The sequence below is a fragment of the Acyrthosiphon pisum genome, chromosome X (genome assembly GCF_005508785.2).
Source record: "Acyrthosiphon pisum isolate AL4f chromosome X, pea_aphid_22Mar2018_4r6ur, whole genome shotgun sequence".
Classification (NCBI taxonomy): domain Eukaryota; kingdom Metazoa; phylum Arthropoda; class Insecta; order Hemiptera; family Aphididae; genus Acyrthosiphon; species Acyrthosiphon pisum.
The window spans coordinates 7064057-7086459 of NC_042493.1; the positions used below are offsets into that span (position 1 = coordinate 7064057).

Consider the following 22403-nt stretch of genomic DNA (forward strand, 5'->3'; position numbering starts at 1 on the left):
TCACTTTTAGGATTTTGGAACAGTATTAAAGATGAATATCCTGAAGTTAGCAACAAAGCTTTACGTATTTTAATACCATTTGCCACTTCGTATTTATGTGAAGCAGGATTTTCAGCTGTAGCCGTATTAAAATCAAAATATCGGTCCAAACTCAATGGGGAAAAAGAAATGCGTGTTGCAGTAACAACATTAATTCCTAATTTTGAAAAATTAATAAACGAAAAACAAGCACATTGTTCGCATTAATTATTTTGCATAGAATAAAATATTAAATTTACTGTTTTTTTTGTCATCAAAATTTAAATTTAAAACTAATAAATATTATAAATTGAACAATTTTCAACCTATTTTATTGAATATTCTTTGAGGGAGGCGTGAAAAAAAATCTTTAATTATTAGGGAGCCTTGAATGAAAAAAGTTTGGGAACCGCTGCACTATACAAGTAATATAATATACAGGTTTGTATTGTTGAACAAAAAAAATTATAATTTTATAATAATAATTATCCTTATTAAATAAGTGCATGCCAAAAAATATAAAAAAACTTAAGAATAAAATGAATAAATGTTCGAACAAATCATACAAATTGCAATGGCCAGTATGTTTTTTAAAAATAATGTTAGACAATTGTAATAACTTATAATCAAAAAATATGTAGGTATCTATATTATATTATTATGATATAATATTATGTTATAATACTTGTTATATTTTGAACTGTAAACTAAAATTATGAGATACAATTAGTGGATATTCAAACTATTAAGTCTAATATAAATCAATTATTATAACTATTTAGTACCTATTTATAGATTTCTCTAACACAATAATTTTAATTTCATTTTGAATTTTTGAGTTTACTTGGAAGAGAAATATCTTTTAGTTTTACATAAGGAAGACCTTAATACTGGCGGAGTTTCCATATACCCATTACAGGTAAAAAAATAAAACTGGCGAAGTTAACATTAGGCTTTTTCATTACCTTTTTATCTAACCGGTATTCTGGCGGAGTGTACAATCGCCCATTAAAATATATAATCTAAAATACGTAGTTCAGTCTTCGCGTGGTGTGTGCCGAACGTCGTCGTATCATAACGCAACGTTTTTGTCGCCCATGGCCTCATGTACGGTCAGCATGTTTATATAAGAACGTATTATTTTGTCATTACCCTTATCTCTCTGTTCTTTTAACCAATACGGCATTACGCAGCGTGTCGTAACTCTCTATTAGTTTAAGACAGGGATTGGTACGTGAAACATTTGGTCCTTCGGCCGGATGGTTAAAGGAATTAGAGCAAAGGAACACTTAGGTTTTTCAGTACATCTAAATTGTTTGATTCATTTCCTCTCGTTCTATATTGCATTTTATTATAAATTACACTTTTGGTATTTACGGTTAAATTTGACTATTGATAAAAATACGAACGAAATAAAGTCCAACTTAATTGTCACATTTGCACAATCCCTGGCCGTCGTTAAAATATCATTACGTGAAATTATACATTATATTCAATAATAATATAATAATATACGATGTTACATAACATCATTATAATCATACATTAATGGTCTCGTGAGTTGTGCGATAATAAAAACTAAATTGCCAATTGGTGTCGTTATCACTATCGTAATTTGCTAATCATTATCATGTCTTCGGGTATGTGTAGAGATGTAAGCTTGAAAATTATGTAAAAATATAAATATAAATATTTATGTAAAATATGTAAAAATGGCAAATATTCATATGACATATTTATTGGTTGGGCAAAAACTAAAAACTTAATGATTTGACGAAATCAAACTGTTCTATTTCTTTTTGTGCTAGCTTTGTCATCTGTTGTCTTATAAATGCTTGTTTTTCACATATTTTCTTCGTTTTTATTCCATTGCTTCTACATTTGGTATACGATTCTGATTGAATTTCTACTAACACATCAATAAAATTACAGATGTTAGGATGACTAGAGTAGAACGATGAATTTAGGTGAGAATGAAAACTTTTACAGCCGTGGTACGGTTACAGCTAGCAGAGAACTGTGCCCAAATATTTGGGGGAAACATAGCATCCGGGGATATATAGTTTTTGAAAACATAGTCGGTAAATTGTACAACACGATCATCTTTAGCGGGCAGTATTGCTAAAAAGTCATCCGTGAAACAATAAATGACGTCAGAATCCAGAAATGGCAAACCAAAAAAAAATTTTTAAAAATAACTTTCATCTGTATTTGTGTTATACATTTTCATGAGTCCTAAACTTTGAATTTTCCTCCACCAACTTTACCCTAGGTGAAATCGACATCCTCTTATTTTAGCATTAGGGAAGACTTCCGCTACAGCACTGTGGATAGCTTGTTCAAAATCTATAACAACTTCAATAGCCAATAGGAGAGAACGTTAGACCAATGGACATGGAATGGCGAATTTAATGTTGAAATGCACACTTGTACGTGGTATTACACTTGTCGGGTAGTAAAAAAAAACACTAGTGGTAAATATACATAATTTTTTAGGCCATGGATGGTAAAAAGTTGATAAAAGTGTTTAGGGCAGCTTTTGAAAGTTCCATCTACATAAAATTTATTTACATCGCACAGCACTTTTATGTTTTGTGAAGTAGAAAAACCAATTATAAAATTTTCTTTGTCGTTGATAAACAAAAATGGCACACCTATATTAGTTTTGATATTCATAGACTCTAAAGCAGCATGTAATTCTTTAATGCGTTTTGGCAGAGGGGGGTATACAAATTAACGGGCACGATGAACATTGTGTCGAATTAATAATAAATCATTCGTTGTCAAAGTCGATACATCGCCTTTCTTCAATTCTGAACGAATTAATTTTGAAGGTTTGCAAGAAATGTCTTCTATGGCTTTTCTTTTCAGAGAATTATTTAATATTTGCCTATTTAGGACTTTTTCGTCGTTTTTATTGTGGTTATGATGAGTATTTCTGTCAACTATTTTATTTAAAGGAGATAATTATAAAAAGCACTTACAACTTTTGACACTGCAAGGCCACCGCTGTACATCGTTTTTTAGTGTTTTGTGAAAAATTTGTAGCCTTCGTAGAGAATAATTGGTTTTGATTTTTCACTATTTACAAACTCCATAACGCACTTATAATAAACTGTATAACACACTCAAACAGAATTTTTAGTTTTCGTAGATATAGATACTAAGTGGTGAACAGACTAACACTGTAATATTTTTCGTTTGAACTATTGTACGTTATGGTATCTACTTTATATAAGATACTGCCGATACAACCGGCACAAAATTGAAAATAAATAAATTTCCCGGGCCGCAATTAACTTAGTGATAAAATATTACCGGACCGCAATTCACCGGTCTTCAACACGTAAATGACATGTCGGGCCACAAATCACCTATAGCCCTGCCAATACAGTCGTCCTTGGTACTGCAATGGTTCATATAATAGCTCGGGGTTTTGGTCACCTATGCGGGTATTAATCAATTCAAGGTCACAAATATCTGTCATAATGAACGCATGTATTACAAGATTAGGTCTACCCCGTCGACATTGTAAGACCACCGTGGTTGGGTTATCACATACGCCGGTATGTGATACTAAAAATATGACTAACTGTACTAGAAAATCGGAAACTATCTAATAGTCCCTTAATTTATTGTGAACCTGTAATCATGTCAAAAATTACCGGTTCTGTGCCTAGTGTGCGATTAAACTCATCAACTCGACGGATTTATACTGACATACAATTTGCAGACCAAAATTTTGATGTACCGGGCCCCATTGAATATTTATTGCTAGCCGATATTCATAGTTTTATATTAAAAGACAGCACTAGAGTTATACATCCTAATGGCCTACCGTCAGTCAGTGGCGTTCCCTAGACCCTTTTATAGGGGGGGGGGGAACTTCATACATTTTAAAACAAAACTTCTTTTGGAAGATGTATTAAAAAAAGATAGAACTTCTTTTATGATGCCCATAGTGTTTCTAACTAACTGTACATTAGATGACTTTGAGATGCTCCAAGTTCAATGCATGGTTTGAACATGAACTGTAAACAGCATTGGGACAGGTTTTCTGAATTTCAGCAACTGCTCCAAGTGTTACAGATGTCATGACTGAGCACCCATCGGTTCCAATCCCTACACAGTCATTTAAGTCTAACGACATGTCTTTCATAATTGATGCAACAGCATTTTCCAGAACAATACCAGTTAATTTTAGTTCTACATTATCATCTGTAAGTTTATCATAAACACAATCATGACAATTTATAAAACCAATAAACTGTTCATGAACATTATTAGCTTTATCAACATATCTAAAAGACAAACTAAATATGGGAAATATCAGTTGTTTCGTCAAATATATTACTGTAGTAGCAAGATTCCTCAACATTATTTAAAATATGTGACAATATTTCTTCTTTACAACACTTAATTAACTGTTCCTGTGTAGTGTGAGAACTATGCTAAGCTACTAAGTATGCTAACTAAGCTACTAAGTAGCTTTAGCACTAGTTGTTTGTAAATGTTTTTCTAATGCTTTATCCCCAGAAGCTATTTTACAAAAGTACTTACAAAATAAACCTCCTTTTGCAGTTGAATAATGAAGCCAATTAAATTGTTCAAAATGTGTTCGTTTAAGAAAACGTTTTTCTTCTTTGCCTTTTTTTGTGTGAATGCTGTACGGATAAACAAAGTTATTTTCAGGGATATAGACATTTCTAGTAACTTTGCTTTAATTATATCAGACGGAAATGTTCCCGGTAAGAAATTTCCTATATCGGAACCAAGTGTTGTGTCACTTATGGTACAAGAAGTAATAGTTGAGGTAACTTGTACATCAGCACATTTCAATATCGGTATATCACCGGCAGGGATCGATTTATTTTTTGTTTCTGACGATTCATTAGAATCTGTTTTTACAGGTTTAACCCATGATCCAAGAGTATTTGTTTGTCCAACGGGTTTCTGTTAATTGTAACTTGTAACACTAAATACAAAGGAAATCAAAACATAAAACCATGAAAATTATATTCGAAATAATCATTTATCGTTATTCGTTATTATAAACTAGTATCACAACTACAGCTGAAGGCTGAAACTATAGATAAAAATATTATCACGTCATAATAATATCACCGAATAATCATGTTTGAACTTCGAGAGAATAACCCGGTACTAGAAGGTACCAACCGGTTAGCAACTGCCTCGTGATAACTGATAACATATTTTGTTTTTTTTCGTAGTGATAACAATATAACATTTTTTTTTTTTTTTGGTTTAATATGCGATATCACTAAATCAGCGTACTTATATAATTTTTTCCTAGTATTATATTTTAATATAAATTATGAACATTTTAAGAAAAAAAAATAGAGGTCATGGAGAGGCGACTGCCTCATTCGCCCTCCTTGAGGACGCCCCTGCCATCAGTGTACGAGAAGATCATCGGATGTGTTTTATTGGGTAAATCCATGAGTAACAATAAATCCCCACTAACGTCTCTTCGTCGTCTCAGAATGAAGAGGTTCTAAATCAATTTTTTTGAAAAATGGTTATTTTGCATATTATTATTATAAATTTTTGTTGTTTAATTTAATCCTAAAATCGTATCGATCCATTGATTATTTAATGAGATACAGATAATGAAAATATTCTAAATCATACGTAAATGATAGGTACGGGCTAACTTAAAAACGTTCCCTGAACAATTACAAAAATTACGTTAGAACCTTTTCATTCTGAGACAAGGTCTTATGTTAACTGCAGAAGCATAAACTGACCAATTGTTGCAATCCTTTTGGAGCATGGAAGAATTATCTCCACCTACTGCACTGTTTACTAACAACGATATCTGTGAAGAATTGTTTTCACGTACGACAAAACGAGATGAAAACGGTTTGTATGTTTTGTCATTTCCGTTTAGATTGGACCCATCGACGTTGGGAGACTCTTACCATATGGCTCTATCACGTTTTTATAATTTGGAAAGAAAACTTCAGCGTAACACCAAATTATATAACGAATATGGAGCATATATGAGTGAATATGAAAAATTGGGGCATATGAAACTTGTATCCGTTAAAGGCAAATATTTCATACCACATCATGATGTGGTCAAGTATGCCGCTGATCAATTTAAACTCAAGGTGGTTTTTGACGCGTCTGCCAATTCTACGTCTCAAACTTCACTCAATAAACTGCTAATAATTATTGGACCAAAATTACAGCGAAATATTACTAAATTACTACTCCATAGTCGTCTCTACCCGTACATGTTCACAGCTGACATCTGCAAAATGTACCGTCAGATCTTGATTTCACCCGGTGATCGTGAATATCAACACATACTATGGTGTGACTCACCATCGAAACCATTGTGTGAATATGAATTGTGTACCGTCACATACGGTGTATCATCCTCTCCGTATCAGGCTATACGTGTTTTACATAAACTGGACAGATGAAGGGCATCAATATCCTGCAGCAAAAAAAATACTGTCCACCCAGACTTATCTCGATGATATTATAACTGGCGCAGAATCAATTCAACAGTTGATGCTCGTTCAATCGCATCTTAACCAGTTATTGACACGTGGTGGATTTGCGTTAAAAAAAAATGGGCTAGTAATTGTGCAGACGTTTTAAACTCTATACTCCTTGTGGATCGGACAGTTGCATTGTCATTTAATCCAAAAGACGAATCATCAATAAAAATATTAGGTCTTCACTGGGAACCTGCGTCCGATGTATTTAGCCACCTTACTACGGCGGCTACAACTACATACCTATACCAAGCGGTCAATATTGTCTACCATTGCAAAACTGTATGATTCAGTTGGTGCCATAGCCCCTATTAATTTCTGGGTTAAATGCTTTATGCAACAGTTGTGGCAGCTTGGGTTGCAGTGAGACGATCAGTTATCGTGTGACATCATTGATACGTGGCGAATGTTTTCAGACGAACTTCCATTAGTCGAAAAAATAAAAATACCACGATATATTCCAATAAGAAATATTTGAATTTCGTCTGCGCAATTTTATTACTTGGGTTTTCAGACGCTTTAAAAAAGGGCTACGCAGCTGTAATTTATCTACGTATTATCCACAATGATAATCTGATTACCGTTAATTTTCTGACGTCCAAATCAAAGGTTGCCCCCTTAAAAATAAGCAAATGTGATGGCAAGAAAAGTATTTTAAAACTATACATTTTTTATACATCTTAAAATACTCATAACTCGCGTTAAAATTAAAATATACTAAAAAGCATATGAGGTTACCTAGATAATAATCTTATCTTTAGATTTTATAAGAGGTCAATTCACTCTAATTTTTAAATTAACGGAGCTACATGTGTTCTGCTGAGCGTAAAATTTATAATGTTACGCACTTATAAGACGTAGACAACACATGCGGGTATCACGTCCTCTTAATATTATTTATATATCTTTAACACCATAAACAAGAATTTAATTATTCAAAAATGGTCTGTGGCAAAAATACGCCTTGCAATTAATTGATCTAATATCGCGCCTATAGTTAAACAAACTGATCTATTTGGTTTTGGATCGTTACAAATCGCATGGGAAAATGAAGTCAAAGGAGTATCACTAGGTTTAGTGCTTCTTTTGATTATGGTATTAGCATTCTATTATTCACGTCTAACACATGTTGTCTGAAACAACTTGCGTAGGTATACCATGTCTCTCCGTACTAATTGAATATGTGCATTAGACTCAATGTTGTTAAAAATACTTTTGAAAAGTATTTTAAATAGGTATTTAAATACTTCAGTTAAAAAGTATTAAAATATTTATTTAAATACCTTTGCTAATTAGTATTTAAATACAAATACAAATATATTCAAAAAGTATTTCAAATACTTCTAAATACGTTTTTTTAGCTTTGTTGTTTTCGGGTTCTTAATTCTTAAAACTAATTTATTTTTTTTTTATTAATAATTTTTAAAGACATCAACTGCAAGGTTATTAGCTTGCGTTACATTTTTTAAATTACATAAATAACTTATTACTATTATATTTGTACATTTTAAATTATAGATTACACGTTCAGATTCATCTATGAATTTTATTATTTTTTTAGACGTCTCAGGAGTGGGTGAAAGTATCTCGGGTGTAACAAGATTGCGCTCTTTTTAGCTTTTTATATTTGAGAAAACCTAACACGATTGTACACCTTTTACATAATTTTTTGTATTGTTAAAATTAAAGAAATTAAAATTTATTTTAATAGATTGGCTTTTAATTAATTGTCCTATAATATCTTTAATAATTTACTAAAAATACGGAAAAATTTTACTTTTGACCCCCCCCCCCCCAAAGTACCAATTAGATTCACTTTCCTATCAGAAAAGGTACTGTTGAAGAAAATCCAAGCACTTTTACTGTCCTAAAAGGTGATGACAGACAAAAAAAAATAAAAAAACGAAAAAAAACACACATCATTGTAAAATCAATACATTCATCGTTCCACTCAGAATCTAAAATTAGCGTACATTTGCAAAAAATGTTTATGAGCGTCTGAAGTTAGAATTTTGATAAAATAGTAAAAAAATATTTTAAAATGCAATTTTTTCGCAAAAATGAATGCTACCTACTGAAGTACTTATTCTCAATAGTAAAATAAATTAATAAGTTGTTGAATTCAAATATGATATATCTATTAAAATGACATGCTTGACACTATTATACAGCAGAGTAGTATTACACACTTGTGACTTGTCCACTTTTTTTTTTATTAATTAATGTCGATAAAAAATTGGGTTCACTTTTAACAAAGTTAAAAATTGAATACATGGTTTCTCCTAAGGGGTTCTTATTGGAAATTTAAAAATCGTATAAATCCACAATATTTTCCACGAAAATTTGCACATTATTTTAGAGTTGGAAATTCATAAAAACTTTTTTATTTATATCAGGGACTGGAACTTTAATGATTTTTATGATTTCGGCTAACAATAATAGGTACATTAGTTAATATATGCTACAAAAGTATTCATGTATATTGTATATATTTTATATGTATGTAAGATATCACAAAACATGACTTTCACAATTTCAACCCAATATTAGGTAAATTTAAATAAAAAAATTGAGGTCCTAAAAAAACCCCTGCCTAGGCCTTTCATATCCCAGGCCGACACTGCTAGAGAACAAGATGTTACCACTTACCTTAGACCAGCGATTCCCAACCTCAGGTCGCGACCCAAATTAGGGTCGCGGAGGTTTTTATGACGGGTCGCGAAATCATTACATACGTCTTACAATTTACATATTATTATTAAAAAAAAAAAAAAAAATCCTGAAATATTCTAATAATAAGAATTATAATGATCGAGGAAAAAATAATTTGAAATAGATTATAAATTTAATATAATATTAGGTATTTCACGAAATGCTTATCTTAGTTTTCGTATAGTCGCGGGCTGTGCTTGGTCGTACCCGCATAGCGTAGTAACGGGTATATAATTTATATTTTTGCTCATAATATTAGATATTTCACGAAATGCTTATCTTAGTTATCGTATAGGTACGAATGTTATTCGTATTGATTCTTGTTAAATGTATTTACCAGTTTATCAATCAGTCGTTCCGTTATCGTCATACGTACCTACTCGTTATTCTAGCCGCGTATTGTGCGCGTGTTTATTGGTTTAATTACATTTTTTCGTGATTTAACTTTTTGTAATGGCTAAGCGCGCCATGCCGTATAAAGATGATTTTTTGAAGTTTGGTTTTACTGAAATCAAAGATCGATCGGGATTAGTGCGTCCTCAATGTGTGTTCTGCCTACAAGTCTTGTCGAATGAATCAATGAAAGAAAATAAACTCAAGCGGCATCTTAACACTGTTCATCCCACATTGGTTAATAAACCATTACAATTTTGGAAGGAACACCAAAATAAAATAAAACGTATGCGCCTTGACTGTCCTTCCAATCCACTTACGGTTTCTTTACAAAAAACCTCAAAAGCATCATTTGACGTTGCTTGGAAAATTGCACGCTCCAAAAAAGCATATAACATTGGAGAGGAACTAATTAAACCCGCAGCTATTTCTATGGTTAAGACGGTCTGCGGAGATGACATTGCTAATAAATTAGAATTAATCCCACTTTCGGATAACACGATTAAACGTAGGATAGATCTTATGTCTGAAAATATTTTAAAGCAGCTATTACATCAAGTGATTGCAGCAAATAAATTTTCCATACAAATTGATGAATCAGTTGATATTCAGAATAACGCACAATTGATGGTATTTATACGCTATCGAAGTACTGACGATTTTCGTGAAGAATTTTTATTTTGTGAGCCCCTTCTTACAACTGCAACTGGCTTGGATATTTTTAATAAAGTTGATGGATTTTTTCGGAAAAATAATCTATATTGGAGTAATTGTGTTGGAATCTGTTCGGATGGTGCACCGGTAATGCTTGGAAATCGAATAGGATTTTGTAAGCGAGTTCAGGAAGTTAATTCAAACGTTGTTATAATTCATTGTTTTTTACATCGAGAAAATTTGGCAACCAGAGAAATTCAGCCAGAGCTTAATTCAGTACTACAAGACGTAATTCAAATTGTCAATTTTATAAAAGCAAGAGCATTAAATTCAAGAATATTTCATGCCATGTGTGACGAGATGGGAGCACAGTTTGTAAATTTACTTTATCACTCGGATGTACGTTGGCTTTCCCGTGGAAAAATTCTTACGCGTGTTATGTCTTTGCGTTTAGAAATACATATTTTTTTAACGGAAAAAAAACACTCATTGGCTGATAAATTCAATGACGATTTGTGGGTTTCTAAATTGGCTTTTTTAAGCGATATTTTTGGACGGTTAAATGAGTTGAATATTGAGATGCAGGGGAAGAATAGAACTATGGTCGATATTGGTGAAAAAATATCCTCATTCAAACAAAAGCTCGCACATTGGCGAGAAAAGCTATCTCAAGGAAAAATTGCCACATTTACTCTTTTAAGTGAATTTCTTGAAGATTCAACCAAAATTACATTGGATGACATAAAATTACTGCTTCAAGAGTACTTGAACAAATTACAGTTAGAACTCGATCGATATATACCAGAAAACGTAGAGCTCAGTAAATACAGTTGGGTGAGAAATCCGTTTGAAATTTCTGTTCACCAAGTTGGTGAAGATATTTGCGGTTTCCAAGAGGAACTTCTTGACCTTCAAACCGACCAAGTCGCAAAAGAAAATTTTTCTCAAAAGTGCCTAACCCAATTCTGGGAACAGCTTAAAGATAAACCAATTTTAAAAAGAGAATCTGAAAAAGCATTACTATACCATTCCCTACCACATATTTATGTGAAGCCGGATTTTCAACTTAAGTTGTCATCAAAACAAAGTATAGAAATCGCCTTGATCCTCAACACGACATGCGATGTGCACTTTCAATGAATATAAATCCAAACATTGAAGAACTTGTGGAAAGTGTTCAGCATCAAGGAAGTCATTAATTATTAATATTAAGTATAAATTAATTCCATATTACCTACATTTGAAAAAATTAATAAATTCATTTTTATAATACATTTTATACAAGTATTTCAGAATAGAATATAGATAGATAAATCAATAAATATACATATTTACCGATTTGATGATAATAAATAAAATAATGTTGAGCTTACAATAAATTATGAATTTTTTTTTTTTTTTTTGGGGGGGGGGGTCGCCAAAAGTTAAATTTAAAATATTGGGGTCGCGCTTATAAAAGGTTGGGAACCGCTGCCTTAGACGAATAGTCGAATAGACGACAACTACTATCGACTGCAAAAGTTAAAATTGCAAATAATTAATAATGCCAAGAATAAGTCAATAGAATACCTACGGGTTACGTGTTGTACAGTCGCAAAATACACTGATAGCAGATAAACTCGTATATTTTTAGAATTCGGTGTATTCGAAATGTTGTTTGCCAAATATACATTCAAATATTTTTTGGAAATAATAAAAATATTATTAAATACTGACGATGCCGAATTGCCGAAGACATTGAATAAGTGCCAAATTTGCCAACTAAATATTTGAAAAAAATCTTGTGTGGGGGGGGGGTGAGACACCCCCCACGCCACCCTTAAAGGATGGCCCTGCCTGTGTTTCAAAAACAGAATGTAAATTGAAAATTTCTATACATTTGAAATATAATATTACGGCCCATAGCCATATAAGAGAGATAAACTCTCTACTGCAGATTACCAGATATTTTTCTGTTCAGAAAAGCAAATATTTAATATTATATCATTCTTGTTAAAAATCATACTTACATCAGAATTTATCATTTTCTACTAATTATCAGTACTTAACTAATTTCATATACTGTTTTTAATATTTATTCATAATAATTTAATCATTTTCTTGACATAATCGAGTCAAAATTATCAGTAAATGGTTAAAAATAGTTAGCTGGTTTAGCTTGAATATTTTCTATAATCGGGTCAAATAATATAGACCAATAATAATCATAGACTCAAGGCAATATTGAATTTAATATTATGTAACGAAATTACAAAACATTTGAGTAATATTCACATTACACTCTAGATTTTTACTGTTTAGGTAGGAAAAACGAATCAAACTGAGATTCTGATTTCTGAGTCTGAGTGATTGAATGAATAAATAAAACTGAAGTAATATTCATATATAATATGTTGATATAGGTGTAATAAAGACATAATATTGTCTAATATTGTATAGTGTACATATTATGTATTAAGTTTACCAATCGTTCTCTGATTAGACTGATTTACCACTTTACCAGGTAAAATTATAAAATACCTTTTATTCTATGTGTTCAAACATTGAGTCTATTTGTACCTAAACGTGTCGGCTATTAGGTCCATGTGCGACCACTGCTCTGAGCATAACAATAAACATTTTTTTTAGTTAATAAAATATATATATATAAATTTGCGTCGTGCGTGTACAGTTAAGGTGTAGAAAATAGCAAAACATAGTTATATATAGTTATCAATACATACAACTATTACATCACTGCATAAAAAAAGGATATAGGTTGTTTTTCTTAAGAGGAAGTCAGCGCACTATTTGTTTTCTCTCTCTGATCCACGCGCAACATGGACAAAACGCATTTACGCAGAATCATTTTTTCTATGTTTTTAAGTAATCTTAGAGTAAAATCACCCATCACAAAAAAGATAGAAAATAATATTTTTGATGGAATGACATATAGATTTGCATTAATATTCTCTCAAAACTATTTAAACATCATTTAAATTTACATTTTTATTTGTTTATTTTGAAAGTCAAATACGAAGTCAAACAACAATAAAATATAAAATCGATATGTCATTCCCTCTAAAATATTATTCTCTATCTGTTTTCTAATGGGTGATTTTGCTCCAAGATTACTTAAAAAAATAGAAAAAATCATTCTGCGTAAATGCGTTTTGTCTATGTTGCGCGTGGGCTAGAGAGAGAAAACCAATAATGCGCTGACATCCTCTTAAATTAGTTATTTTTAACGAAGCAAAAAATACTGTTATAGTATTTGATTGTATAATCATTTATATATTATTATTACTAGAAAATAAAATACAACACGCTTTTATTATTTTAACTATGGTAATTTATTATCCAAAAACTTCTATAGTAGTTGATTATAAATACTATTATTTATTTAAATGTTTAATATAGTATTTATAATCAATGGTAGTTGTAATGTAGTAGTGTAGTACTGTAAACCTGTACGGAAATACTTAAAAATAACAATGCCTGAAGCCAGTCCATTTTTTGGTAGACAATTATTTGATATTTCCGTTCCTATTTACTATGGATCAGTCTTGTAAAGTATTCGAATACAAGTAGTTTTTTTAATGTATTTTTTAAGTATTTTGAATACTTTTTAAAAGTTTTTTTAACAAAATTTAAATACTTGTATTAAAATACCATAAAGTCCGTTTTATTAATTTTAATTTATTATTTTTCACAAAAAATTGACAACAATAAAAATAATATTGTTTTCGTTGAAAACTAATATTATGTTTTTGTAGGTCATAACAAAGTTTAAAATTAAAATAATACTACATACAATTTTATATGGTGTCTGTATTCGAATTTTTTAAGAAAACTGAAAATCTAATAATTTTAAAATAGTTCCATATTAATAGTTAATTCCACTTTTTATTTTATTTTTTTCGTTAAAATTTAATCAATATTAGTTGAAATATATCTAAATGCAAAATGAAATATGTGAACATGTATTTATCTCTAAATTGTCAGACGACAGACATGTTATTAGTAATTGTTAAAATCTATGGTAAGTAGTAACATAATAGGTACCTATACTGATGTACAATATAATATAGGTACATATTATTATATAGGTAGCATAACATTTAAAAAAAATACTTGTTTTTATACTATACATTTTTATAATAGTATTTTAAAAGTATTTTTAATGCTTTTTTTTCGAATATCTTAATACTTTTCCAAAGGTATTTTTTCCAAGAGTACTATGGAGTATCAGGCCACTATAAATTATAATAAATATAATATGTTACACAATTGTTATGATTTTTGTTATTAGAGAAATTGTTAAGAAAATAGAAATCTTTAGAAATAATAACTTTTAATTTTTATATCTTTAACATTTTAAACATTTTAAATTAACTTTTCCACGAGTTAGGCCACTGTTTGATAATATAATATACCAATGTAGTAATGTAGTGTATAGAGTCAATTTGACATTTGTAGCATCCTCATAGTTATATTTTTCATGATAGTTCGAAATAAATATTGATTTCATGATGTTTGATCCATAATTAAAACGTTATGAAAATATTTTTATGTTCATAAAATGGACACTAAATTTATAAATTTCGTGAATGTAGTTATGTATGGGTACCTAATGGTCAGCTGTCATAGAAAAGGATAACTGTGTTATAAATTATAATAATTGTCATAAGATAATATAATATACCGCCCGTATGCATAGTCACTTTATGTGCTACTCGAGCCATAGTTATGAACGCATAGTTCAATTCAAATTAAATCTATATTAGTAAAGTGCACCCGGAGATTGGGCTATAAATGTACAGCATAAAAATATATGAATATAATTTCCGGATTATTATCTAAGTACCTACCTACTTAATACTTTTCCGACTTTTTTTTTATGCCCGTCAAATACTTACCGATTTATTCATTCCTACGTAATAATTGTTCGCGTGTAATTTTTCTAGAGTGTAATGCTTTAGATCGTAGAATCGTACGGCGTCCGTGGAGGTAGGACGAACAGAATTTATTCCTTCTGTTGGGGACCATTTGGTAGCTTGTAACTATGTACCGATGGAACGAACAAAAATACTCATTACTGATTTATAGTCCAAGACCGTGATTACGGGAGTTCCGCGTATCACTAGTCGGTTGTCTTTTGTTTTCGTCGTAGCTTAGGCTATAAAGAATATTATTTTTTTTTCCGTGTGTGTTTGTCTGGCTAAATAATAAATAGGTAGCCACTTTTCAGACATTCATTTTTAGGGCCGTTCTTACAATATCCGGTTAAACTTAACCGACACTTAACCGGCCGAATTCTGCCGGTAATAAAATCTGTTATCAGTCGGTTAGTGTTGACCGACACTACCGGATACTGTAAGAACGGCCCTTAATAATACAAATAATATCTCATTAAATTTGTGACTGTGAAATCAAAAAGTTATGTTTTTCTTGGTTTCATTCGTGTTCTTTGTACAGTACTCGGCGAGATTGCAGTAGACATAATATGCAATATACTTGAAGCATACTATACCTTTAAAAAATATGACACTCGATACCTAACCACCTAACTATTCTACGGATGACTGGATTAACTACTACGAGAAAACTTACATCTCTTAACACAATCATCGGTCTATACGAGACCGGAATACAGGTGTCGTATACATTCCAAGACTGAGTGAACGAGGCTACCCATGTCCATTGATTGAGTTCTCTTTTCTGAGTTCCAACTACATACAATACAGATAACTGTCTATTGATGAGGCTAACATCTTGGCAAATTGGTCTCGGTGGTTGCGCTTTTATATTTATTATTTTAACTTTATTTTTGATAATAATATAAAACACTACGTTTTAAAAATGCACAAGTGTATAGTCTGCGATAATACATCTAATAACACCAAGGTCAATCGTCCAGGAGTTATTTCTCATGGATGAGTATCAATTAGTTCTAAGAATTTACTCGCTCAAACTGTTGTGAAAAAAACTCACATGGATTTTTGAATCACATTATTAACATGGTTCATTATCCTGGTGCTGGATACTGTGAAATAATTTTAAACCAGTTTAGCCTAATAATTTCTACTTTGTGTGATTTATCTAACCTAACATTGGTATTTATTGTATTGATTGATATTTGTTTTAATATAGAATTCCCAAGAATGAATACATGAGAAGAAAATGGCTTAAAGTTTTTGGAATTGATCGTTGTTATGATTGGCAACGTATATGTAGTGATCAATTTTTGGAAGAAAACTATAAGCCAGGAAAAAAGCGATTTTTATTTTCAAATACTATTCTCCAACCTTATGATCGAAATGGTTTTCCTTCTAAGTAATTCTTCTTGATCTCTATAATTTGATTTTTCGTTTTCAATAGTATTTTTATTTTTATATAGTTATGTTACTCAAAGTAATGATGTTGAAAATGGTAATTATGTAATTTTACCAATGGAACAAAATATTATAAAGTGAGTTAATGAAAATAGTATTAGACTAGATTTTGTTTTTACAATTACTATAAAATGGAAGTGATAGCATAGAATCTGCATTTTACAGGGAGGAACATATTGGAAATGCTGTTGTAAATAATTTTAAATCACCAAGACGATCATCTAGACTTATTAGAAGTAATGAGGATATGAGTAATATAAATGTGCTGGTCAGTAAATAAGTATTAATATTTTTCAGGTCAATACAGTCTGATATCTTTATATTTTCCATGCTTTCCTTATTGAATATGTAGGGCCTTAGTCTTCAACGGCCTGGATTCTCTTCTTTAGTAATTTAGTGCTTCTAATAAGACATCAGTAATATTATTGTTCACTTATATTTATGAAATGGTTAGTAGTTTGACCATCAATGTGTGTACTAATTTTGGAAAACTCGAAAATATAATTTTTAGCCACTACTAGTGTATTGTTAGGAAATACCTACTGTAATTAAACGGGGATCTGTGTGATTCATTTAAGCATTTAACTATAGTGTCATGGTCTTTTGTGAAAAGAAAACCAGTCCTACTATTTTTCTGAATTTCCAACGAAGACGCAGTAACTGCATCTTATTGTATAGAACGTCTTTGGTTAATTTTTGCTACTATCCATTTCGTTGGTAATCCAGAAAAATAGTAAACCAGATTGAAAAAAAAAAAATTGTAAAATTGAGTTATGTATAGTTTTTGTTGCAGCAGTCTATATATTAAATTACATAATTATTCCCTTTTGTTATACGTGACAGTATGAATTTCTATTTTAAAGTAGCAACTGAACATTTTTGATATATTTTAATGCGTACATAATATAAACCAATGTTTTGTAAAATATAAAATCAAAATGGTCAACTAATAACGCCCAAACAAAGCTGTGTGTATATTTACTATAAGAAAATAATCATTGTATCATAATATACCAATAAATATGTAGGTACACACAACTTGTTTTGCATCATATACTGTACAGCCAAAGAGGTACTGAGAATCATTGATTGTAAAATATATTAATAATTGTTCTTAGCTTGCACCTGAACAATATTGCAATGGTTGGAAAAGGTTAGCTGGGTTATCAAGTGTTCTATAGAAGTGAGTAGTATTCTGACTCTTGTTATTCACAACCAGTACTCTGTAGTTCATTATTTTGGTTACAAAGACATGGAAGGATCCATACCCTCTAGTTTATACAAAAAATAGTCTTTAGACTATCCTAAATATATAGACTATAAAAACTAGACTATTGAATGTTATATCACTAAAATATGTAAATATCTCATATTATATTTTCATTTGTACTTAATAATTGGCAACCTAGCTGTTTCTAATATTAATATATTTTTTTAATATGAATTATGTGTTTAAATTTTAAAGGACCATACTTTAGGATCTGGATTACGATCATAAACATAAACATTTTAACTATGAAACTTTTGTGGTACATGTTTTACATATTTTGACATTTAGAGTTTTGATTAATAACAAAATAAATTAATACGTGTCCTCGTAGGTGTAAACAGTTATCCCAGGGAATTAATTTTTTTCTTATAGATTAAAACTACAGAAAACACAAATTATTATTTAGGTAGGTACCTACCTAAATAAAATTCCTTTTAGGATACATTTTTGATGTTAAGAGGACGTAACAGACATTTGTTGTCTCCGTCTTACAAGTGCGTAACATACTAAATGTATGCTTAACAGATAACGTTTAGCTTTGTTATTTTAAAAATTAGAGTGAATCAACTTGTTATAAAAGTTGAAGGTAAAAACATTATCAGTGTTTGTAAAGTGTTTTTTTTTTACGATTATACAGTATTTAAATGAGTTATAAGCATTTTTAATTTATTTTATACTATTATAATTTGTTAAAAAATTGAACTATCGTAAACTATGGCAAGAACGTTATCTGTGTTCGTATGTTAGTTACACATATAATGTTCTTACCGTTAAGTTTCATAATAGGTCGATTGACTCTAATTTTTAAACTAACAGAGCTAAACGTTATCTGCTGTGCGTAAATTTGGTATGTTACGCATTTGTAGCACGAAGACAACAAATGTCCGTGTGGCATCAAATTGATTTCTATTTTTTTCATAGATTAAAACTATCTACAAAATACAGATATTTTAAAGAAAATTATTAATAGTAGCGTTCCATAATTTTAAATTAAAAATTCAGAAAATTAATGAATTTTTGATTGCATAATATTATATATTAATATATTTATACATTTTTAAGATTTTTTAGCGCCTTTATAGTTGGTTATTAATGCATACACATCTGTGCTCCAGTATTTAAAATTTCAACAAATGAATGTGGAAACACTCCATATTATAATACTATGCCTATGTAATTCAAAAGGTTAAAAAACCTAAAATGGCTTATGATAAAAAATATTCTTTTGTAACGAGTTAATATTATGTAAAAAAATTGTTTTCAAAAAAATATATTTTCTAAAAGAACGAGTGTCTTAAGTTAAATGGGAAACCCTGTATATTAGTTGCTATTATTAAAATAGTTTATATTTTAATTATATTTTATTTTATAGATTGCTGAGAAGAAAGAAAGAGTATTAAAACTAAGAAGAACAATGGCAGAAATTAAAATAAATCGTCAACGTAAACTCGCTTTAAATCCATCTTGAATATAATATTTGAAATTCCAGATAGTTATAAAGCGAGTCTAAGTTGACGATTTTTAAAATAATTATCAAGTTTGGTTGATTTTAAAGAACAAGATCATTATTCCCGTACTGTATTTTTGTGGACAAAATTACACATTGGCACCAGGCGCCTTAATAATAAACTGACCATTTAAAAGTTTCAACCCATTTAATCTGAAATATACGTTTATAATTTTCCCAGTATTAATCCCAGTAATAATTATATGTTTTTTAATTATATTGTTTTCTAGTTTTAGTGTTTAGCTATACTTATGAGTCGGGAATATAATACATTAACTAATTTATAGGACAAGGGTCATATACCTATCAAACACTATGGGTTATAAAATATATATATTAGGTATGCTAAATAAAATGTTAAAAAGATGATAAATAAAACCGAAGGTAGGAAGCGCTTGAAACTGTCAACAGTCATCATCTAACTCAATTTCATAAATAGTTAAAATTTAATTTTAATTTTAACTCTAAGTAACAGTCATAAATGGCCACACAGCATATTTGATATGACTCAAGAGACTGTTTATATTTTTTACCAGCTTCCATTAAACAAAAATTTCAGCCTACCAGTTTATAATAATATGACTGCTGGCTTATTCTAAAATGCATTTAAAGTTAAATACATTCAAAATCTATTTATTTTTCTGACATTACGTATCGTGACTAAGATATAGTCATACTAAGAGGCGTATCTCTTTCTCGTAGTCGTTGAAATTTTATATTTTTCTGATGTTTTTGAACCTTTTTATTATTTGATCTTGAACATTAAGTGTATTTTCATTAATTTTCAGAGCAATGAAAAAGATTATTTGTCTTGTATTCAGGAAATAAAGGCACAAGGTGATAAAATCAAGACTCACGAAAAGGAATTTAATAAAATGAGACTTGATTTTGGGCTTATATATTTAGGTGAAGCAGCTTCTGCTTTGCTCAATGCAAAGTATGAAGTTGCTTCACCTACAAAAGGCGCAAATTCGTCAAAAATAAACAGAAAATCACAAAATTTAAATAATCAAAATTAAGCTTCACATTTAAATTTTAAAGAAAAGCTCAAAGATATTAGAAATAAAATGAGCCATACACTATTAAATGGTGAGGAATTAGGAAAGGAGTATGACAAAACAATAAATACCATAAATAAAATATATGAAGTGGATGATATTTCTGAACTCAAGAAAAGAGGAATTGATGAAACTTTAATAGACCAAATGAAAAAATTCAAAAAAAATTTTAAGAGAATACAAGACAAAGATATGTAAATCTTAATAAAAAAATTACAGGTCAGCATTTTGCTGACTATTAGATTTAATATCTAGTAATCTGCCACTACTTATTATATTGTGTATTTAACTGATGGGTTTAATTTAACAAAGATGTAATTTTTATTTGTTTATTTTATAATTTAAAATAAAATTTAAGTTCAGCAAAATAATGCTTAACTATTTCTACAATGAAGTTAAGTTTTTACTGTACATTCATTGAATGCTTATTTAAATATTGATATCACAAATTACAAATACTATTTAAGGTGTATTTTTTTATTAATTTAATTTAATTTTTAAGATTTCTTTATCGTTAACCATGACTTGTTTTGTTTATTCATATATTGTAAACCAAATAATTTATTCAAATTCTTATTACTTTGTGTATTTAACTGATAGGTTTAATTTAACAATGAAGTAATTTTTTTTGTTGTTTATAATTTAAAATAAAATTTAACTATCAGTATAATATTTTTTAAAATAAATATATGAATTTTTTAACACTCTTTGAGTTAACTATCAATTTATAGTTACACATTATTAGTGTTAATTATGGTACTCCAGAGAAAGTAATACGCATGTTAAGTTGTTTAGCTCTTCTTAAAAATGTGTTTATGCATTGATTGATGTTGGAATATTAGTTACATTGTATCTGAGGTTTTTAAAATTATTTTTTTTATTGAAACGTAATACTGTAGGGGCAGGGGCGGATCTAGAAATATGAAATGGGGGAGGGCTATAAATTGTATTACACAAAGACAAAATAAATAATTTTAGTACGTATGTATATTAATTATAATATATTTTACAATAATAAAAAAGATAATAATAAGTTCATTAGTCTTTTGACCAATCTTCAGTTTTCATTCGTCTTTGCTTCTGTCGAGAAAATATATTTATGACATCGTCGATATCGATGGGTATTTCTTTATGTATATGCAGCACTGCTAACCCATTTAGCCTGTCTTCTGTCATAGAAGATCTCATGTAATTTTTCAGTCTTCTTAGGGAAAAAAATGATCTTTCAGCTGTTGCTGATGTTATTGTAATTGTTGCAAAAATTTGTAGTAATATTTTAATGTTTGGGTAAAATACCTAACAATGTACCAATGTTTCAACCGCAGTTTGGGGCTTTGGATTTTCAGTGTTGGCCCATTTCGTCTTCCAGAGTTCTAATTCAGCTTGTATTTCCAAGTGAGAATTAGCTGGTATATCTTCATCATACATTAATGCCGCTTTTAATATCTCTTCTGTCTTATACTTATTATTGTTAGCAGGGATCAATCCTTCTAGTGGAATAATATCTTTGAACCTATCATTAAATCTTGAATTTAATTCTGTTATAAAATGGTCAATAAAGGGAATATAAATAGTAATTCTGAACCAATCTTCAGGATTTGACGTCTTAATATTATTTCTATTTGTTTGCCGACCACACAGCCTAGGAATTTTTATTTCTTCTCCAATTTTTGATGCTACTTCAGATGCATTTTTAAAATAGATAGAAAATTCTTCATCACAGTTATTTCTCTTCGCTTCAAATATTTGAATTACTTCTTTAACATGTGAGAATGCACTAGATAAATCTTGTTTTGGACTTTGTAGTCTAATACTTAAATCTTTAGTGTAGGAAAACAAATTTGCAACTATTTCTAAACTGACAAGGAAATCGCTTCTTTTTATGGA

General features: G+C 29.9%; 2 protein-coding genes across 2 annotated transcripts in view; both read left to right on the top strand.

The window, feature by feature from the left end:
• LOC103308338 (myelin regulatory factor) overlaps window positions 1-22403 on the top strand; it is a 197241-nt gene that overhangs the window by 25807 nt on the left and 149031 nt on the right. The window lies entirely within an intron of this gene.
• LOC107884357 lies at window positions 15077-18795 on the top strand. Its single transcript, XM_029485900.1, has 3 exons — window positions 15077-16622; window positions 16687-16758; window positions 16847-18795. The coding sequence occupies exons 1-3, from the start codon at window positions 16459-16461 to the stop codon at window positions 16959-16961; spliced, it is 351 nt and encodes a 116-aa protein (XP_029341760.1). The 5' UTR covers window positions 15077-16458; the 3' UTR covers window positions 16962-18795.